Source organism: Poecilia latipinna, unplaced genomic scaffold (assembly GCF_001443285.1).
Source record: "Poecilia latipinna isolate Pla-1442-1.1 unplaced genomic scaffold, P_latipinna-1.0 Scaffold600, whole genome shotgun sequence".
NCBI lineage: Eukaryota > Metazoa > Chordata > Actinopteri > Cyprinodontiformes > Poeciliidae > Poecilia > Poecilia latipinna.
The window spans coordinates 516,167-532,603 of NW_015113216.1; the positions used below are offsets into that span (position 1 = coordinate 516,167).

Below are 16,437 nucleotides of genomic sequence, written 5' to 3' on the forward strand. Positions count from 1 at the left end.
TAGAAAGAAAGAGAATTAGTTGCAGGAAAATGCTAAAAGGGTTTGTCTATTTGTGGCTTCTTTTCTACAAAGAGTGTTTCTGTGTGTGTTTGTGCATGAGTGCGTGTGTGTGTATGTGTGCCCACCTCCTGGCATACTCGGTACTGGTCGATGGCCCAGACGGTTGGCACGTGGGTGGCAAGCAGCTGATACTGTGTGAGTGTGGCATTGCAGGCCCGGGCACAGATTAGCCTGGTCTTGCCTACTGCATTGTCCCCCACCACCACACATTTAATGGTTTCCACATTGGGCCGCTCATAGTCTGTGTCTATATCCATGGAGAGGGCCCTAGGGAACATGAGAACAAGACAGCAAAAAAAAAAAAAAAACGAGAAAATGGGTTAATCCAATATGCATGGAAATGAATGTCAAGTTTGAGAAAGTATCACAAATGGAGTGACGATGCATTTTTTAAGTGACGGCAAGGGGCACTGGGAGCAGTAACTCTCGCCCTAGTCCCAGCCAAGGGAATGCATAGTTGAAGCTCGCAGTGCTCCATTGTCCAGTGTAGAGACCTCTGCCAAACCCCACAACAGAACACATGGTTCCCTCTCACAGACTGAGTAACAGACCACAGAATGAACGCACACTGTACCTGTCTGCGTTCATTAGGACTTTAATGTAGAGTTGGGTTTCTAAATTATTTGAGATGAATTTATGAAGTATTGTACATATTTATTATAAGTTTGCCGTGTTGTAAATGATGTGGAGTTTTAGACATTTTTCCATGCTACTTTGCGTGAATGTGCTTTGAGAGGAAATAAAGGAACATTTGGGTTTTTTGCTTGTTTGTTTTTTATTAATAATGAAGCTTTAGTTGCAACAGTAAAGGAATAGTGCTGGTTTTTATATTGTATGACTAATTTCATCTGAAAAGAATGTGGGACATTCTCAGAAAGTATGAGAGTGTCTATTTGTGGCTTCTTTTCTACAAAGTGTGTTTCTGTGTGTGTTTGTGCGTGAGTGCGTGTGTGTGTATGTGTGCCCACCTCCTGGCATACTCGGTACTCCAACACAAATTTCCTTTGTGTTGGAAATTTCTGTACCAACACAAAGAGAGAGAGAGAGAGATGGATGAACAGACAAAGAGAGACTTCCCTGGAGGTCACTGTCCTCAGCTTCCCTTGTGCCATCTGCACCCAGTTTGCCACCCTTTGGATATGCTAGGAGGATTTTCACTTTAGTCTAAGCACAATGTTAGAATATCTAACTTTGCCTAGCAAAATACAACACTACAGATGTCCGTTTCTTATCTTAAGCGGTCAAGGTCCTTAGCAATAGAAGCATGGCAACTTTGAAAACTAATAGTTGCTCTCAAAGTTGCAAAATAAGAATTGAGAAACTCCGATCCACCGTAAGTTCTTGATGTAGGGAACCACTAGTTAAGTTTTACAAAGTTCAAAACAAAGTGCTAAGATTTCTAAAGAACCATTTTCTCTATAAATTTGTTTGCATACAACTAACTAGAACCACTGTGACATATGATAATTAACAAGTCATATGAAAATGAGGAGGAAAAAAACCTACTACTAGACTTTATCCTAAAGAATATAGACAAATGAAAACATGCCCATGAGAAAGATGTGAACTTACTGGACACCATATTTTTAACTACTGGGTCAGATAAATGTATAGAAATTAATGACTGAAATAAATGATAGGATTATAATGAAATCCATGATTAGTATGCATATCTAAAAAAAANAGGCTGACTCAAGTTACATTGGGCTTAATCTATTTTCCAGTAGCTACCCGTTTTCCTGAACTCCTTGTAACAAGACATGTGACGGTGTGATGTTCTAAGTTTTCTGTCAACAAAAACCTTGCCAGGTGTGAGGAGGGTCAAAGAGCAGCTACATGCCAACCGTATGGAGAGGTTAGACTTATTAATGAAGGAGTACGGGCGGTAAGCACACAGGAAAGGGAGTTGGCTCAGATAAACAGGGGGACAAACAGAGTTGGGAACACAAAAGGACGATGGTTAAGGAAGAATGCTTGATGTTGTTTTAATGCTGGGTAAAACCAGCTGAGCTGGCACTGTGTTTCTAATCAGCTGACTCCAGACTCACAGTGTGGATAGATGTGCACACACACAAGCACGCGCAAACAAACATACACACACAAACAGTAGCAGATCCCCAGGCGAATGTACAGACATTTAAACAGTGGGTAAACACAACAAAGGGGTAAAAATTTGAACCTTAAACTAACCTCCATGCGGCTGACAAAAGCATAAGTGAAGTGCGTCACGTACAAACCCTTTATATAAAAGGAAACAAGGTGACACCTTATGCAAGGTCCCTCCGAACAACCTTGACACGTCCTACTTAAATTTATGGGAAAATTATGGGGTCTTTGTGTTGGTTGGTGAAAGAACCTATTATATGAAACTGTATGCAAGAACAAATATCTTAAATAAAACCAAGTTGCTTTCTGGAAAAAGGTCAAATCTTTTCTCTACAGTGTACTCACTAAAAAAAGTTAATAGTTATATAATGTGTATTATTAAGTTTTTTTTAATGTTTGGAGGTTTTGTGGTTAAAACATGGCGACTTTGCTGTGATATGTGGCATTTCCTGATTGTATTTTAGCAATAAATCCTTCTGCATTTCATGCCAATAAAGCAGCTTTGACGAGAGAACGACTAACAAGAGGATACAGGGATCATCCGATCGTCTCCTGTGGAGGAAGGATGTAACAGCTTGAAAGGGATGTCCAATGCAAAAGAGAAAAAACTGTCGGATTACACAACAAATATGTAAGCAGTTTTTTCAATAAATTTGAATATTACTGAAAATGAAAAATGATTAAATTCCCAGAACTCAAATGCAAGATTACCACAATTGTGTTTTCCATTTAACATCCTTTTCTGACCGAACCTCTGCTATGTTCTATTTTTTTGTCTACACAAATTGCATGTCATAATCACATCAATAGAAATGTGCACATTCTTGATGCATATGAGAACACAGAATGTTAATTTCTATACTAAAATAAAACAGCTATTTGGTGATGTTCTGTTTTGAGATTTACTTGCATGCTTGTACATCAATTTTTGATTATGAAAAGTCTGTTCAATTCTAATCAGAAGTTTCTAACTTCCAGATCTAGTCAAATACGTTTTATTAGATCCATCCGGCAGTGAATGTATAAATATATAAAACAATATTTTAAAAAAACAAACGAGACATTTCTATCTTATATATCTCTTGGCTACATGAAAATATTTCCAGGTAATTAACCTTGTTGTCCAGCATCAGATGTGTTATTAGGTCAGTACGTTCAGGCTGGTGGACAGCTTAAGGCTTGGCGTTCATGTGCACTCTCACCTGCCGTAGGCAAATCGCCTGTCTTTGTGATGATCCCCAAATGTGTCCCAAAGCCTCAGGGACACACTGACCTCATCCACCACGTCCCGAGATCTCTCCAGCACCTACAATGTAGACATGTCATTGTCATCAGATCAAACGTTTCACGTTTATTTGCAAAATTTGTGTTTTCGTGGGATTAAAGGAACAATTAGTTATCTGGCTTTAAAAGGAATAACCCCAGGATTAAACTACATGACGTACAGTGGCATTTAAAGTTAAATGTTTTATGTAGCAAAAAAAAAAAAAAAAAAAAATTAGAAAGAAAGAGAATTAGTTGCAGGAAAATGCTAAAAGGGTTTGTCTATTTGTGGCTTCTTTTCTACAAAGAGTGTTTCTGTGTGTGTTTGTGCATGAGTGCGTGTGTGTGTATGTGTGCCCACCTCCTGGCATACTCGGTACTGGTCGATGGCCCAGACGGTTGGCACGTGGGTGGCAAGCAGCTGATACTGTGTGAGTGTGGCATTGCAGGCCCGGGCACAGATTAGCCTGGTCTTGCCTACTGCATTGTCCCCCACCACCACACATTTAATGGTTTCCACATTGGGCCGCTCATAGTCTGTGTCTATATCCATGGAGAGGGCCCTAGGGAACATGAGAACAAGACAGCAAAAAAAAAAAAAAAACGAGAAAATGGGTTAATCCAATATGCATGGAAATGAATGTCAAGTTTGAGAAAGTATCACAAATGGAGTGACGATGCATTTTTTAAGTGACGGCAAGGGGCACTGGGAGCAGTAACTCTCGCCCTAGTCCCAGCCAAGGGAATGCATAGTTGAAGCTCGCAGTGCTCCATTGTCCAGTGTAGAGACCTCTGCCAAACCCCACAACAGAACACATGGTTCCCTCTCACAGACTGAGTAACAGACCACAGAATGAACGCACACTGTACCTGTCTGCGTTCATTAGGACTTTAATGTAGAGTTGGGTTTCTAAATTATTTGAGATGAATTTATGAAGTATTGTACATATTTATTATAAGTTTGCCGTGTTGTAAATGATGTGGAGTTTTAGACATTTTTCCATGCTACTTTGCGTGAATGTGCTTTGAGAGGAAATAAAGGAACATTTGGGTTTTTTGCTTGTTTGTTTTTTATTAATAATGAAGCTTTAGTTGCAACAGTAAAGGAATAGTGCTGGTTTTTATATTGTATGACTAATTTCATCTGAAAAGAATGTGGGACATTCTCAGAAAGTATGAGAGTGTCTATTTGTGGCTTCTTTTCTACAAAGTGTGTTTCTGTGTGTGTTTGTGCGTGAGTGCGTGTGTGTGTATGTGTGCCCACCTCCTGGCATACTCGGTACTCCAACACAAATTTCCTTTGTGTTGGAAATTTCTGTACCAACACAAAGAGAGAGAGAGAGAGATGGATGAACAGACAAAGAGAGACTTCCCTGGAGGTCACTGTCCTCAGCTTCCCTTGTGCCATCTGCACCCAGTTTGCCACCCTTTGGATATGCTAGGAGGATTTTCACTTTAGTCTAAGCACAATGTTAGAATATCTAACTTTGCCTAGCAAAATACAACACTACAGATGTCCGTTTCTTATCTTAAGCGGTCAAGGTCCTTAGCAATAGAAGCATGGCAACTTTGAAAACTAATAGTTGCTCTCAAAGTTGCAAAATAAGAATTGAGAAACTCCGATCCACCGTAAGTTCTTGATGTAGGGAACCACTAGTTAAGTTTTACAAAGTTCAAAACAAAGTGCTAAGATTTCTAAAGAACCATTTTCTCTATAAATTTGTTTGCATACAACTAACTAGAACCACTGTGACATATGATAATTAACAAGTCATATGAAAATGAGGAGGAAAAAAACCTACTACTAGACTTTATCCTAAAGAATATAGACAAATGAAAACATGCCCATGAGAAAGATGTGAACTTACTGGACACCATATTTTTAACTACTGGGTCAGATAAATGTATAGAAATTAATGACTGAAATAAATGATAGGATTATAATGAAATCCATGATTAGTATGCATATCTAAAAAAAACAATCAATATCGTGTAAAAGTGCAATATTTCTTGCCAGTCATCTCAGAAAGTTAAACGGTCATTTTATAGAGATTAATTTCACAAAGCAAAACATTTTAAGCTTTTATTAAGCCATTTCATTTTTATTATTATTATTATTATTTGCCACTTTAATGATTACCACTTCCAAGTACAGAAAACCCAACATTTTGTGTCTCTGAAAATGAGACAAAAAGACAAAAAAAAAAAGCTGTCTGGACAATTATGCATCATTTCCACTATGCAGTGTGATAAACGTCGGTGTGGTTCACTTTTGTGCCCTGCGATGGACTGGCGACCTGTCCAGAGTGTACCCCTCCTCTCGCCTGTTGACAGCTGCAGATAGGCACCAGCACCCGTCCCGACCCCAATGGGATAAGGGTGTAAGAAAATGGATGGGTTCACTTTTGGAGTATCCAGGAGAACATTTCCACTGCAAGTCGGACTCTAACTGGGCAAGCAGGGTTAAAACCAAATTTTGAATGTTGTACCATTTCTGAAGTGGTTGCAAGAAACATGGAGGAACTGCACAGGATTAATGAATGGAGTCAAATCTGGCCAGGGCTGACCAGGGAAGAACTGGTTAAAGACACACCCGTGGAGAAGGGGCTAAAGATTAAGTCAAACAAAAGAAAAATAATAAATCTTTAACAAAATGGGGAAAAGGATGTTCTAACGCTTTTTTTTCTTTACTCAAAAAATTGGCCCAGTTTCTCACATATTGAAGGGTAAAAATAAAAAATAAATTGTGAATACATGAGTGTCCACCTGTCAGCTTAACTTCAGCCCAAGGAGGAAGCAGTTATGTACAGCTCGGCCGACTTCCTCTTTTAAACTGAACAAACACCATGAAGAGCTTATCAAAATCCCCTTAACATTAAACAGCTTACGAACATTTCTAACATGTCCAAACACTCACTAATACTGCCCATTTAAAGACTTCCTGAAGGAATACACTTAATGACTGCCAAAAAAAAAAAACTGAAAAAGAAAAACGTCACCCCACAAACACTTTCAAAGTCTGCAGTCATCTAGTCACTGCAAGTCGTTCCAAGAGCCACAGCGGGACCCCATAAATAGAGCAACTGAAACATTCATAAAGGCCTTTGCTTGTTATTACATTGATGCAGATGCCAGCACAATCCCTCAGTCCAGCCCAGCAGAGACAGACACCAGTAGCTAAAAATGGCCACTACTCATCAGACATGTGAACCATGTGTCCTGCTATCCAGGCATGACCTGGTATTCCAGCATGAAAGGTATTTCCATTCTATCTGCAAAAGTCGGTGTTGCTCTTTTTACTTAAAGACCAGAAAGCTCTCCATGTTAACACTTGAGGTACATTTGGGTTGACAGACTTCCTTCCAAGGGGTGTCAAGTCACCTCCACGAGGATGTGAAGATAACATACATATCTATCTGGAAAGGAGGGAAAGAGTTAATGAAAGGCGTGCTTTCAGGCGTGTTGCCTTAATATGACTTAGGGAGTTATAAATATCCCCTTTCCTTTGGCACCTGTGTGGCTGTGACACATTTGGAGGCACGTAGTACAGGGAGACAGAAGAGGCAATAAAAGAGAAGCGCAACCTTGCAGTTATCTAACAGCAGCCTGCCAAATGTTGAAGGCAGCTGCCACAGCAACATTTCTCTCTGTGTTACGGGAAAAGATGAGATGAACAACCAGTTGTGAAAGCAACAAGTGTGCAAGTGCTTCTGTGTTGTTCCCATGATTCAAAGGACACTTGAGACCGGAGGAAAATATTGCTGGCTCCGAAACACAGCAGGAGAAGGGATGTTTATCATGGCTAGATCCTTGTGCTTTCTGTGTGACAGTAGATAAGCCGAGAAAATTGCTGAAAATAAAAGACAGGAAAGGAATTATTAATCTCTCCACAAGAGAGAGGGAGCGGCGCTAGAGTCACTAAGTCATGCCAACGGGGATCAAAAGAGCAAGACCAGCAATAACCAAGGTTGCACAAGGGAACAAATCACAGCGTTTACTCCTGATGAGTCTCTTTCCTTTGTAAAGCGCAATTCTCTCATGTACAGTCACAACTGAAAAAAAAGAAAGAAAGATGTGACATGAGAGTATAGTCTATAACCCTTTACTACTACCCTTTTGAGCCTGGAAGTCAACACAGGCTTGCATATGAGAGTGCGTGTGCTCGAGTGTGTTGATGAGCTTAGGGCCATCCACGCAGTGATGTAACCAGAAGGGGTGGTGGTGGGGGGGGCGTGGTGATGTGATACAGACACTATCTCCAGGGGAATCAAGAGATCCTGTCAGTCAACCACATCTGGGACTGCACATTAGGCCAAAAACATTCAGCCATGCTTTAAGTCAACATATAAAACCAAACTTGTAGTCCACCGTGTTTGAACAGACAGAGTGACTTGTATTGTGAAATAGTGCACAAAGGGCAATGCTGGGAAAAAAAACAGTTGGAACCTGCAAAAGGTCTGGGACCAGGGATGGATGTTTCTCTTCTCATGACCCCAACCCAAAGTATACTGACAAAGCTGCAATGCAATAGCTTAGATAAAACAAAAACAAACAAACAAACAAAAAAAACATTCAGGATTATAACCAGCTAAGACAAAGCCCAGACCTGAATCAATTTGGGAATTTGTGTCAGAACTAGAAAATTGAGATTTAATACAGCTCTACATCCAATCTGACTCATATTGAGTTATTCTGCACCGATGAATAAGTAAAAGTATAAGATGTAGGTGTGCATATAAATGGATTATACACTTTGTTGTTTTATATTTTGATGTTTAAGAAAATATTTAAATCATGCAGCAATTTCCTTTCACTTGAATGCTCTGAACTTCTTTGTGTTGCTTTATGATACAAATCCTCAACAAAATACATCAAAGTTTGTAGATGTGATGAAATACAGAAAAGACCAAGGGCCACGAAGACGTTATTTCTTTTTACAGTTGCACAATTATAATTCACTCATTCAGCTTCATGCATGCTCAGAGTTTAACATCTATTTTCTATTTATGAGTGAAAAATGAGCAGAGGCAGAGAGGCAGCGTTAACAGAGCAGAGCAGCAGAAAGAGAAGCTGGAGAGATCAGGTTTCATTTTCAGTCAGCGACCTGTAGTGAACTTTTCACAGGCGTCTAGACTTTATCTGTTGGCTGGCTCTAACCGTGGCAGTAAACCAGTCTGCAAGGACAAAGAGGCTCAACGGTAAAATGTGGCTCTGTATTTAGTGTTCAAATAGGTGATAATAGATACAAATATAAACATGCAGTTTACTCTGGCATCTCAAACATTTTATTAAGATTTTAACTGTAACTTAATGGGAACAATTTTTGTCTCTATGCAGATGTCTTTCGAGGCCTGCCTGGCTTTGTTAGATGATGTGCCAGTTTTTAATCATTCTGACCTCTCACCGCATACAAAATGACTTTAAAAATCCGTTCTATTCCGAGGCCCTCCCAGCTGAACCTACTCAACCACATTTCCAAGTAATGCCCCAGCTCACTGATTCTTCACCCTTTACTTTACTCCAGCGTGTTCCTCTTCTCCTCCCATTTTTATTTCTCAGGTTCACTATCCACATTGTATTCTTTTAGTAAGTCTGTAAGCTCAGACTTTCCTGAATTATAACCAAGAATTGGCATTAAGCAAAAATCCCTCCCACGCTGTCCCAACCTGCCTGTCCTCCGTCTCTCTGTTATGCAACAACTTCAGTGATCCACCGTCAGCGGCCGCTCGTCCTGAACCCTGCATCCATTCACAGCTTGTTTGTCAACTTTCTTGGCGCTAAAGATCACACCAGCCTTTGCTCCTGTCACCCGAAGACATCAAACACTCATTTGATGCATGAGCCACTTTGCAGTGCCGCAGGCGTGACTGCAGAGTCGAAGGTCCAAGAAAGTAACAGCGGAAAACGTTGTATTCTGGTGCAATCCTAATTTTCTTTGTTTGTTTGTTTAAACAACTTTTTCTGTCTTGAATGGAAAGGCATCATCTCTCCTCGCAAACTTATAAGCTCTTCAGGTGTGTACGATAGTGTGTGCCTGGATGCATGAGTATATGTTGGAGACAGTGGCTGCCACAGGCACAGCTGGCTCAGACTGGTTACATAACCTGGTTCATAGCTGCTGCATCACTCCCTGGATGGCTGACAGTAGACCTCAGACTCAGACACACGAGAACAGACATGTACACACACGCCTGTATGTGCATATTCTGACCCACTATGCAGATGGTACTGGCAATAATAAGACCAGCCCAGGGGCAGACAATGTTATCTGTACATCTATGTGACAGTAAATGAAAATGTTTTTTTTATTATTATTATTATTATTATTATTTGGAGCAGTTACATATCAGTCTGGTTTAGAGAAAAAAGAATGTTCCTCTCTTCCCATAGCAGCAATAATGCTTTGTAAACACAGACGGACTCCTCTCAATGCCCTCATTTCCTCTCTCTCCCTCCCTATCGTCTTCTCCTTCCTCCTTCTGCTCATCCTCCCTTCTCCCTGTCCATTTTTTCCACCTACTCTTTCCTCTCATCTCTCGTGCTATATTCGTTTGTTTACCTCCCTTCTGTTCCACACTCTAATATCTAGGAGGTTATTTTTGCATACATCTCTTCCTTTTGCACCTCTTTTTTTTTTATGAACCGCTGATGAAAATTACAAGTCAAGGGTGTAGCAGTATCATTCTTTAAGATTATTTTTGTACTGCTGTCATCACACTATTTAAAGAATACTAGAACAACAGCGTGTATTGAAAAAGTGAAAGAAAATAGTCCCTTTGTATCTTACAGAAAATCTGAAAAGTGTGGCATTCATGTTCAGCTTCTCACCGGAACTACAGCTGCATCTCTTATGGGCCGAGTCTCTACAACTGTATATCTAGATACTGATATATTTGCAAAACAGCTGTAGCTTTGATACCGGATAAAAACGCTCTGTCAAGGGCAATGTTCAATTCTTACATCTTAATTGGACTTTGACACAGAAATTCTAAATAATCAATCCACTGTAGCTTGGGTCATTGTCGTGGCAGGTGAACCTCCACCTCTGTCTCATGTGTTTTGCAGACTTTAGAAGGTTTTACTTCAAGACTGCCATTTATTTAGCTCTATCAATCATTGCATCAACTCTGACCAACGTCCACCACCAGGTTTCTTGATGGGAATGTCTATTAAAGATTATACGAAGGGTTGGCTTATATGATATGGAGGGTTTTTGCAGGGCGAAAAGCTCATTGGAGTACACTGGATATTCTTTTGGTATAGAGCAAAAGACGTTAAATACGCACAACTTGTTTCAGATTTTTATTTGGAGGAAATGCTTAAAAAACAAGCTCAATCTTGCTCAACTTCATAATTAGGCCCCACTCTTTGTTGGCCAGAAAATCTAAATAAAAATACAATAAAGTCTGTACATGCAATGTGACCAAACAGGGAAAACTGAAGTGGTAAGAATACATGATGAGGCCCCTGTGAATCAGATACAATATTGTATCTGTCACAACATGTAAACAAATTAACCTGAACCTTAGTTATCAAATATCATTTAGGAGTAAATCCATCTGACTCATCCTTTTCTGGTCATCTGTATTCACAACACTAAATAGCAAACACATAAAAGCATGTGCACAATTTGAAGCCCTGTTACCTCTGTGTGTCTGCCACAGCAGCCTGTTTCAAGGGTCACAACATTCAAGCCAGCCGTGTAATGCAGGCTCACTCTTCCATGTGGGTTTGTGAGTGCAGCACATTGTTATCTCAAAGCTGTTGACACAGTCAAAGCTTAATGCCTAATCAGAACAATAGGTAGCTCTGTTACAAATCCGCCAGGCAGTGCCCCTAATGATAGCTGTGATCTTTTGATTCATTAACTGGAGTGCTGATGAAATGGCTACGAATTTATGGCCAAATTGTACCTTAATCTGAAAGTCAGTGAGTACGTGCTTATACGTCCTCAGGATGCGGGTTTATTTTGACCACAATCACAACTGCACAAAGTAAAAAATGTTGCACAAAATGAGATGAGCCATGATCACATTGAGTTTTCATGGGGGCAGGGGGTGAATAGGTCCTAATTGGCCAAAATACAAGGATTGCGCAATAACCTGTTTGTGCCAAATATTTATGCAACTCCAAAACTCGAGATATGATTAATCTGCTCCTGACAGGAAGTGAAAATATGGTCAGAGAAACACGGAGAACATTATTTATTTATGTCCGGGTGGAAGTGAGAGGCTTCTTCATCGGCCACTCACCCACCTGCGTAACACAATCTCTCTGATGGCGTCATAGCCCAAGGATCAGCATTACAGCATGCCAGTATCTGTGCATGCTGCAAAGAATAGGTGTGCATCTTGCAAGATTTCGCCCCCTTTATCTGTCGTCCCAGTTGTGATCCGCATTGTTTCAGTAAATAGTCTGGTGTAGGATGGCTATACACTCATCAATGAAAAGAACCTCATGTGCTCCCCATTCATAACCACCTGGTTCATTCATTTCTTTAAGCGACTCAATAAATCAGGCAGCCCATTGTTTTCCTCCTACAACGTAAAACACACACAGGATTCGGATGCAACACAAAGCAGGTGCATAAGCCTATCCATCCCAAGTGATGCGATGAGGAGTCTTGCGTAATGAGCCAAGCCCATCCGCTTCACAATGGCACCGAATAATAATTTAATGGTCTCTGCAGCACGTGCTGAATCTAATAAATGCCAATAATTTATCAATGAAATGTCCCACTTATATACATAATTACGTTTGGTAAACCGCCTGCAGTTGGATAGTTACACTTATTACAGCTGAATAACTGGGAATGTATGCATTTCAAAACGATAAAACGCTAATTATTCGCACTTTTTTAATGGAGAAAACGTAGCGAGAGGGCTGCTTTGTGCACAATAAAGATCGAAAGAGGGGCATGTGATTCGGTTTGGCTGCAGGAGGGGGTCCCTACCTTCCGACGGTTCCGGAGTTGACCCACATGCCAGTCTGCTGGGGGTTCAGCCGGCCACTCAAACCGGACAGAGACGCACGAAGAACTAAAAGATAGTTGGGTTGGTTCCGTTCTTTGTCAAGTAGCACAGAAAGCTGCGGACAGGACCTCTGCCCCGAAACATCCTCCTCCTCCAGCTCCTCCTCTTACTTCCCCGTGGTGCTGCCTCCTTATCAATCTCTCTCTAAGCTCAACTATTACCGACTCTCGCCCGTATGATGTGCTGCTTTGTTTCCACGCGCACGCTTTTCCGAGTTAAATATGAGTAGCTATAACTTGTCGACCAATTTCTATAGTCTGAGCTGAGCCGCCCTCCCCCTTTGTGTTGTTGTTGCCCCAGCTGATTTCACCAGAGACACGCCCCCACGGCATTGCGTCACTACCCAGGACGCCAAACTCATCCTGTGAGGCGTTCATGTTTGGTAGGAAACTGCAGTTTTCAGCGAACATCCGTTGTTCTTTTCCGTTCTCCAAAAGCAGTTGTTCGACAAAATCCACTAAATAAAGAAAAATAAAACCATACCTTAATGTTTGTGATTATTTAAAGTACCTAAGTCATAATTGTTTTGAAATTTTAAAAAGTATCAAGCCGTGTTTTTCAGGCTCATATTGACTAAAAGATATATGAAAGGGGTCTTTCAGTTTAATACACCAAAATTCTACTCAACTCAAGTTTATTTAGGTAGCCCCAATCCATAAGAAAGGTTACTTTACAAGACAAGTAGATTTGATTGTACACACACATAACATATCAACCCAATCTTAGAGACAGATTCAAAGTAATATATTTCAATTCAGTCCTTGTTGCAATATCATGCAGTCAGTTATTTGGCGACAGACTGCACTGAGTCAGTAAGGACAGCAACCCGTCCTCATGTATGTTTAAAATCTTGTTTTCCTTCAGTTTAGTATCTACAGTCACATTCAATAAATTAGAGTACTATTGAAAAGCTTACTTATTTCTGTAACTCAATTCTCAAAGTTAAATACATAATATAAATGAATTACACTAAGACTGATGCTTTCATTTAAGACTGGAATGTTACACCAAACCAATAAACCATTTTAATGACATAATTTTAAAAATATGACTGTATGTTTAGCTATCCATTAATCCATTATCTAACACGCTTATCCTTGTGGATTTGCGAGGGGGGCTGGTGATGTACAATTTCCTAGAAGATGGCTGCTCTGAGTTTTCCACCAGATTATGGGACCTTGACTTCAAAATGAAATGCCACATTTATTTGTCTTAAAACAAGGAATGCCGCACTTGCGGTCAATGTCTCAGATATATGGATGTGGTGCCTCTTAAACACTTCAAGGTTTCAAAGAAAAGCAGGATGCAGGAAACAATCACAGTGTAAACAGGTAGTATACTTTGCCATCATTCACGGGCAAAGCCGAGGAATTTGTATGACATTATGGTTATTTTGAGCACTCATTCATAGCAACTACCCCATAGCAACGAGTTACTTATGGTGAATCCAGCAAAGTCGCACATAATAAGGCAGATCATTGACTGGATCAGGGAAAGTCCCGCATTTTCTTAGTCCCTTCCTAGGATCCGGGAATTAATTTCTGGAATGTTAAGCAGCATCAAAACAGCAGAAAAAAAAATGTTCCTTGTCACCAGGCAACAAAAATTGCTTTCAGGCGAGGAACGTTGCATTGATTTTATCTGTGGTTTAATCAAATCAAAACAGCAACTTTCAATAAAATATGTATGTGGGCTTTTTATTGTAACCTAAAATAATTACCTGTGAATATCCTGCAGCGTTTGGTCATATGTGCATCTTGTTTAGAGGATCTCTTAACTTTACTCAAATATCCGAGTGAGACTGAAGACAGACATCTACTGACGGATGCTGGTACTGATCACAGGGAAACAAAGGAGGCATCAACTGACAATGCAATAGCAGCTTCCATTTTTGTAGCAAATCCTGGTGTGGATTAGTGTTCATGTCAAACTGTCATTAGTAAATAAAGAATTGTCATGTTATAGCACATCAAAAAAAAAAAAAATTTTTTGATGTGCTTGTTTGCATAATTCATTGCATCCCTTTTTGCTCACAATATGCATGTCTTATTGTAATAATAGGTGCGTAGCAAACGATTTGTACAATCAGTATCAAAATAAGCAGGGCTGAAACTAAATGCGCTGCTAGGCATTTCTATTTTTTAATCTCCTTGTCCAATGTTGTCTAGTAACCCTGAGAAAATGCTGCCCCCTGACCCAGCTGGCATGGTCAGAAAAGAACAGCATGAAAGATGGGCAGGAATGCTGATAGAAAGCAGGGGTTCAGAACCGCTGGCACTGAGAGGGCTTAGAGCCGTGGACAGGCAGCCCCTTTTGTTGGAGAGGAGAACTTCTGTGAGAACTCTTGAGCCGCACAGTCTGAGGTGATGTCTGGCCTTTTCAGCTACAGTGGGACAAAAAAAGGCTGCTTCTTTTTCCCATCGGTTTTATCGCTCTTTTATGGACTGAGTGGGACATGTGCTCCCATAGATTTTACACCGGGCTGAGATTAAAGAGCTGTGGTCATTCTTTGGCATTTTGGTGTTGGGATAAGAAAAGTGTCTTTATTGCTACGCAATTTTCCCGTAGTTCAAACTGAAAAGGTCACACCCCGAAATTGATTTAGTTCAATTAAATATCAGTTTTAAAATGGCCCATTAATGCTTGACCAGCTGTGAATGAAGGTGAGGCTGGAGAAGAAATACATATTTGTGTGAGGAGAAAATAAAATAGACATCTCTAAAATACCTCGGGGTCATTGTGAGCTTTTAAAAGGGAAACAATTCACCGCTTCAGGAAAATGGTGAACGGAAAACAACCATAACACATAAAAAATATGATTTTAAAACACAAATAACCCAGTTTATGATAATTATTGCAAAGTGTAAGTAAATGATTAAATGTTTTCAACATTTATTAAAAAATAAAAATCTGAAAAGTGCGGCGTCCATTTCTGTTGACCTGTTCTGATTATTTAGTTTTTTTTAGAAACACATTTTGGTCCAAAATCACTTGCAAGTCTTTCCATTTGAAGAATAGCTTAAGTTATGTTGAATGGAGAGCATTGGTGAGCAGCAATTTTCAAGTTCTACAAATTTATAAGTGGATTTAGTCTTATACTTTGACCTCACTGTTTTAAAACATTGAAATGCTTTGATCTAAACTGTAACACTGCAGTTCCACCCGTGTACTTAGAGTTGTTAGAAGCTGAATGTCCATCCATCTTTCTGTCACCTCTCACCAGCTGCCTTGTCTCAGCTGAAGCATACCTAAAGAGAGATCTACACATGTTTCACTGTGTAGGTGCATTTTACATGTGGGGGGAGGGGGGGAAGGTTACATCCTGGTCTCAGTTGAGCACCTTCTTTCATGATTTGCTAAGTTTCCTACCTGACTTATAAAAAAAAACTGCACACTTCCTGTCGCTCCTCGATGACAACAGATTTGTGGAGTGCATGAATAATCGTTGTCATCTGGACTGATTTTCTCACCTGAGCTGTGGATCTTTGCAGCTCCTCCGCAGTTACCATGGACCTCTTAGATGCTTCTATGATTATTGTTCTCCCTGCTCAGTTTCGGTGAGCAGCCGTGGCAGGTCAGTTGTGCCGTAACATTTACCTTCCACTTCACGAGTAAGTGTTTTGTTTTCGTCTGCCAGACACTATCTCAATAAGATACTTGGGAGTTTTGTGAAAAAGGATGAATATCTTTGCAAAACACTGTAGCTGATACATGCCTAACAACCGACTTCATAGCTTGCAAACTTATTTGCATTATTTATTTTGAATTTCTGCCTTTTGTGTGTTTCAAAGTCACTATCTGTTTACTTTAGCTGGTATAAAGTGAAAACATTGTTTTCATTACTGCACAGGCAAGGTTCATCTGAAGCGTTTCGGATGATCTCATGAGTTTATCCATCACCAAGAACCAGATATCATGTAGCATTTTAATGGCCAAGGAGCATTCTAGGAGAACATGTTCACCCTCATCTGATCCC

At 40.1% G+C, this 16,437-nt stretch overlaps 1 protein-coding gene across 6 annotated transcripts in view; it reads right to left on the reverse strand.

Moving 5' to 3' along the window:
- rhobtb4 (Rho related BTB domain containing 4) overlaps positions 1 to 16,437 on the reverse strand; it is a 46,623-nt gene that overhangs the window by 14,033 nt on the left and 16,153 nt on the right. For 3 of the 6 annotated variants that reach the window (XM_015042742.1, XM_015042743.1, XM_015042741.1), the window contains 2 exons: positions 3,791 to 3,992; positions 3,369 to 3,472 (listed from right to left, as the gene is read on the reverse strand). In XM_015042742.1, the coding sequence (XP_014898228.1) occupies positions 3,369 to 3,472; positions 3,791 to 3,982 (296 nt within the window). In that variant the 5' untranslated portion in view covers positions 3,983 to 3,992. Of the gene's footprint in view, positions 1 to 125; positions 354 to 3,368; positions 3,473 to 3,790; positions 3,993 to 4,693; positions 5,201 to 12,382; positions 12,750 to 16,437 lie in introns of those variants that run through there. The other 3 variants (XM_015042739.1, XM_015042744.1, XM_015042740.1) reach the window with 3 other exon arrangements.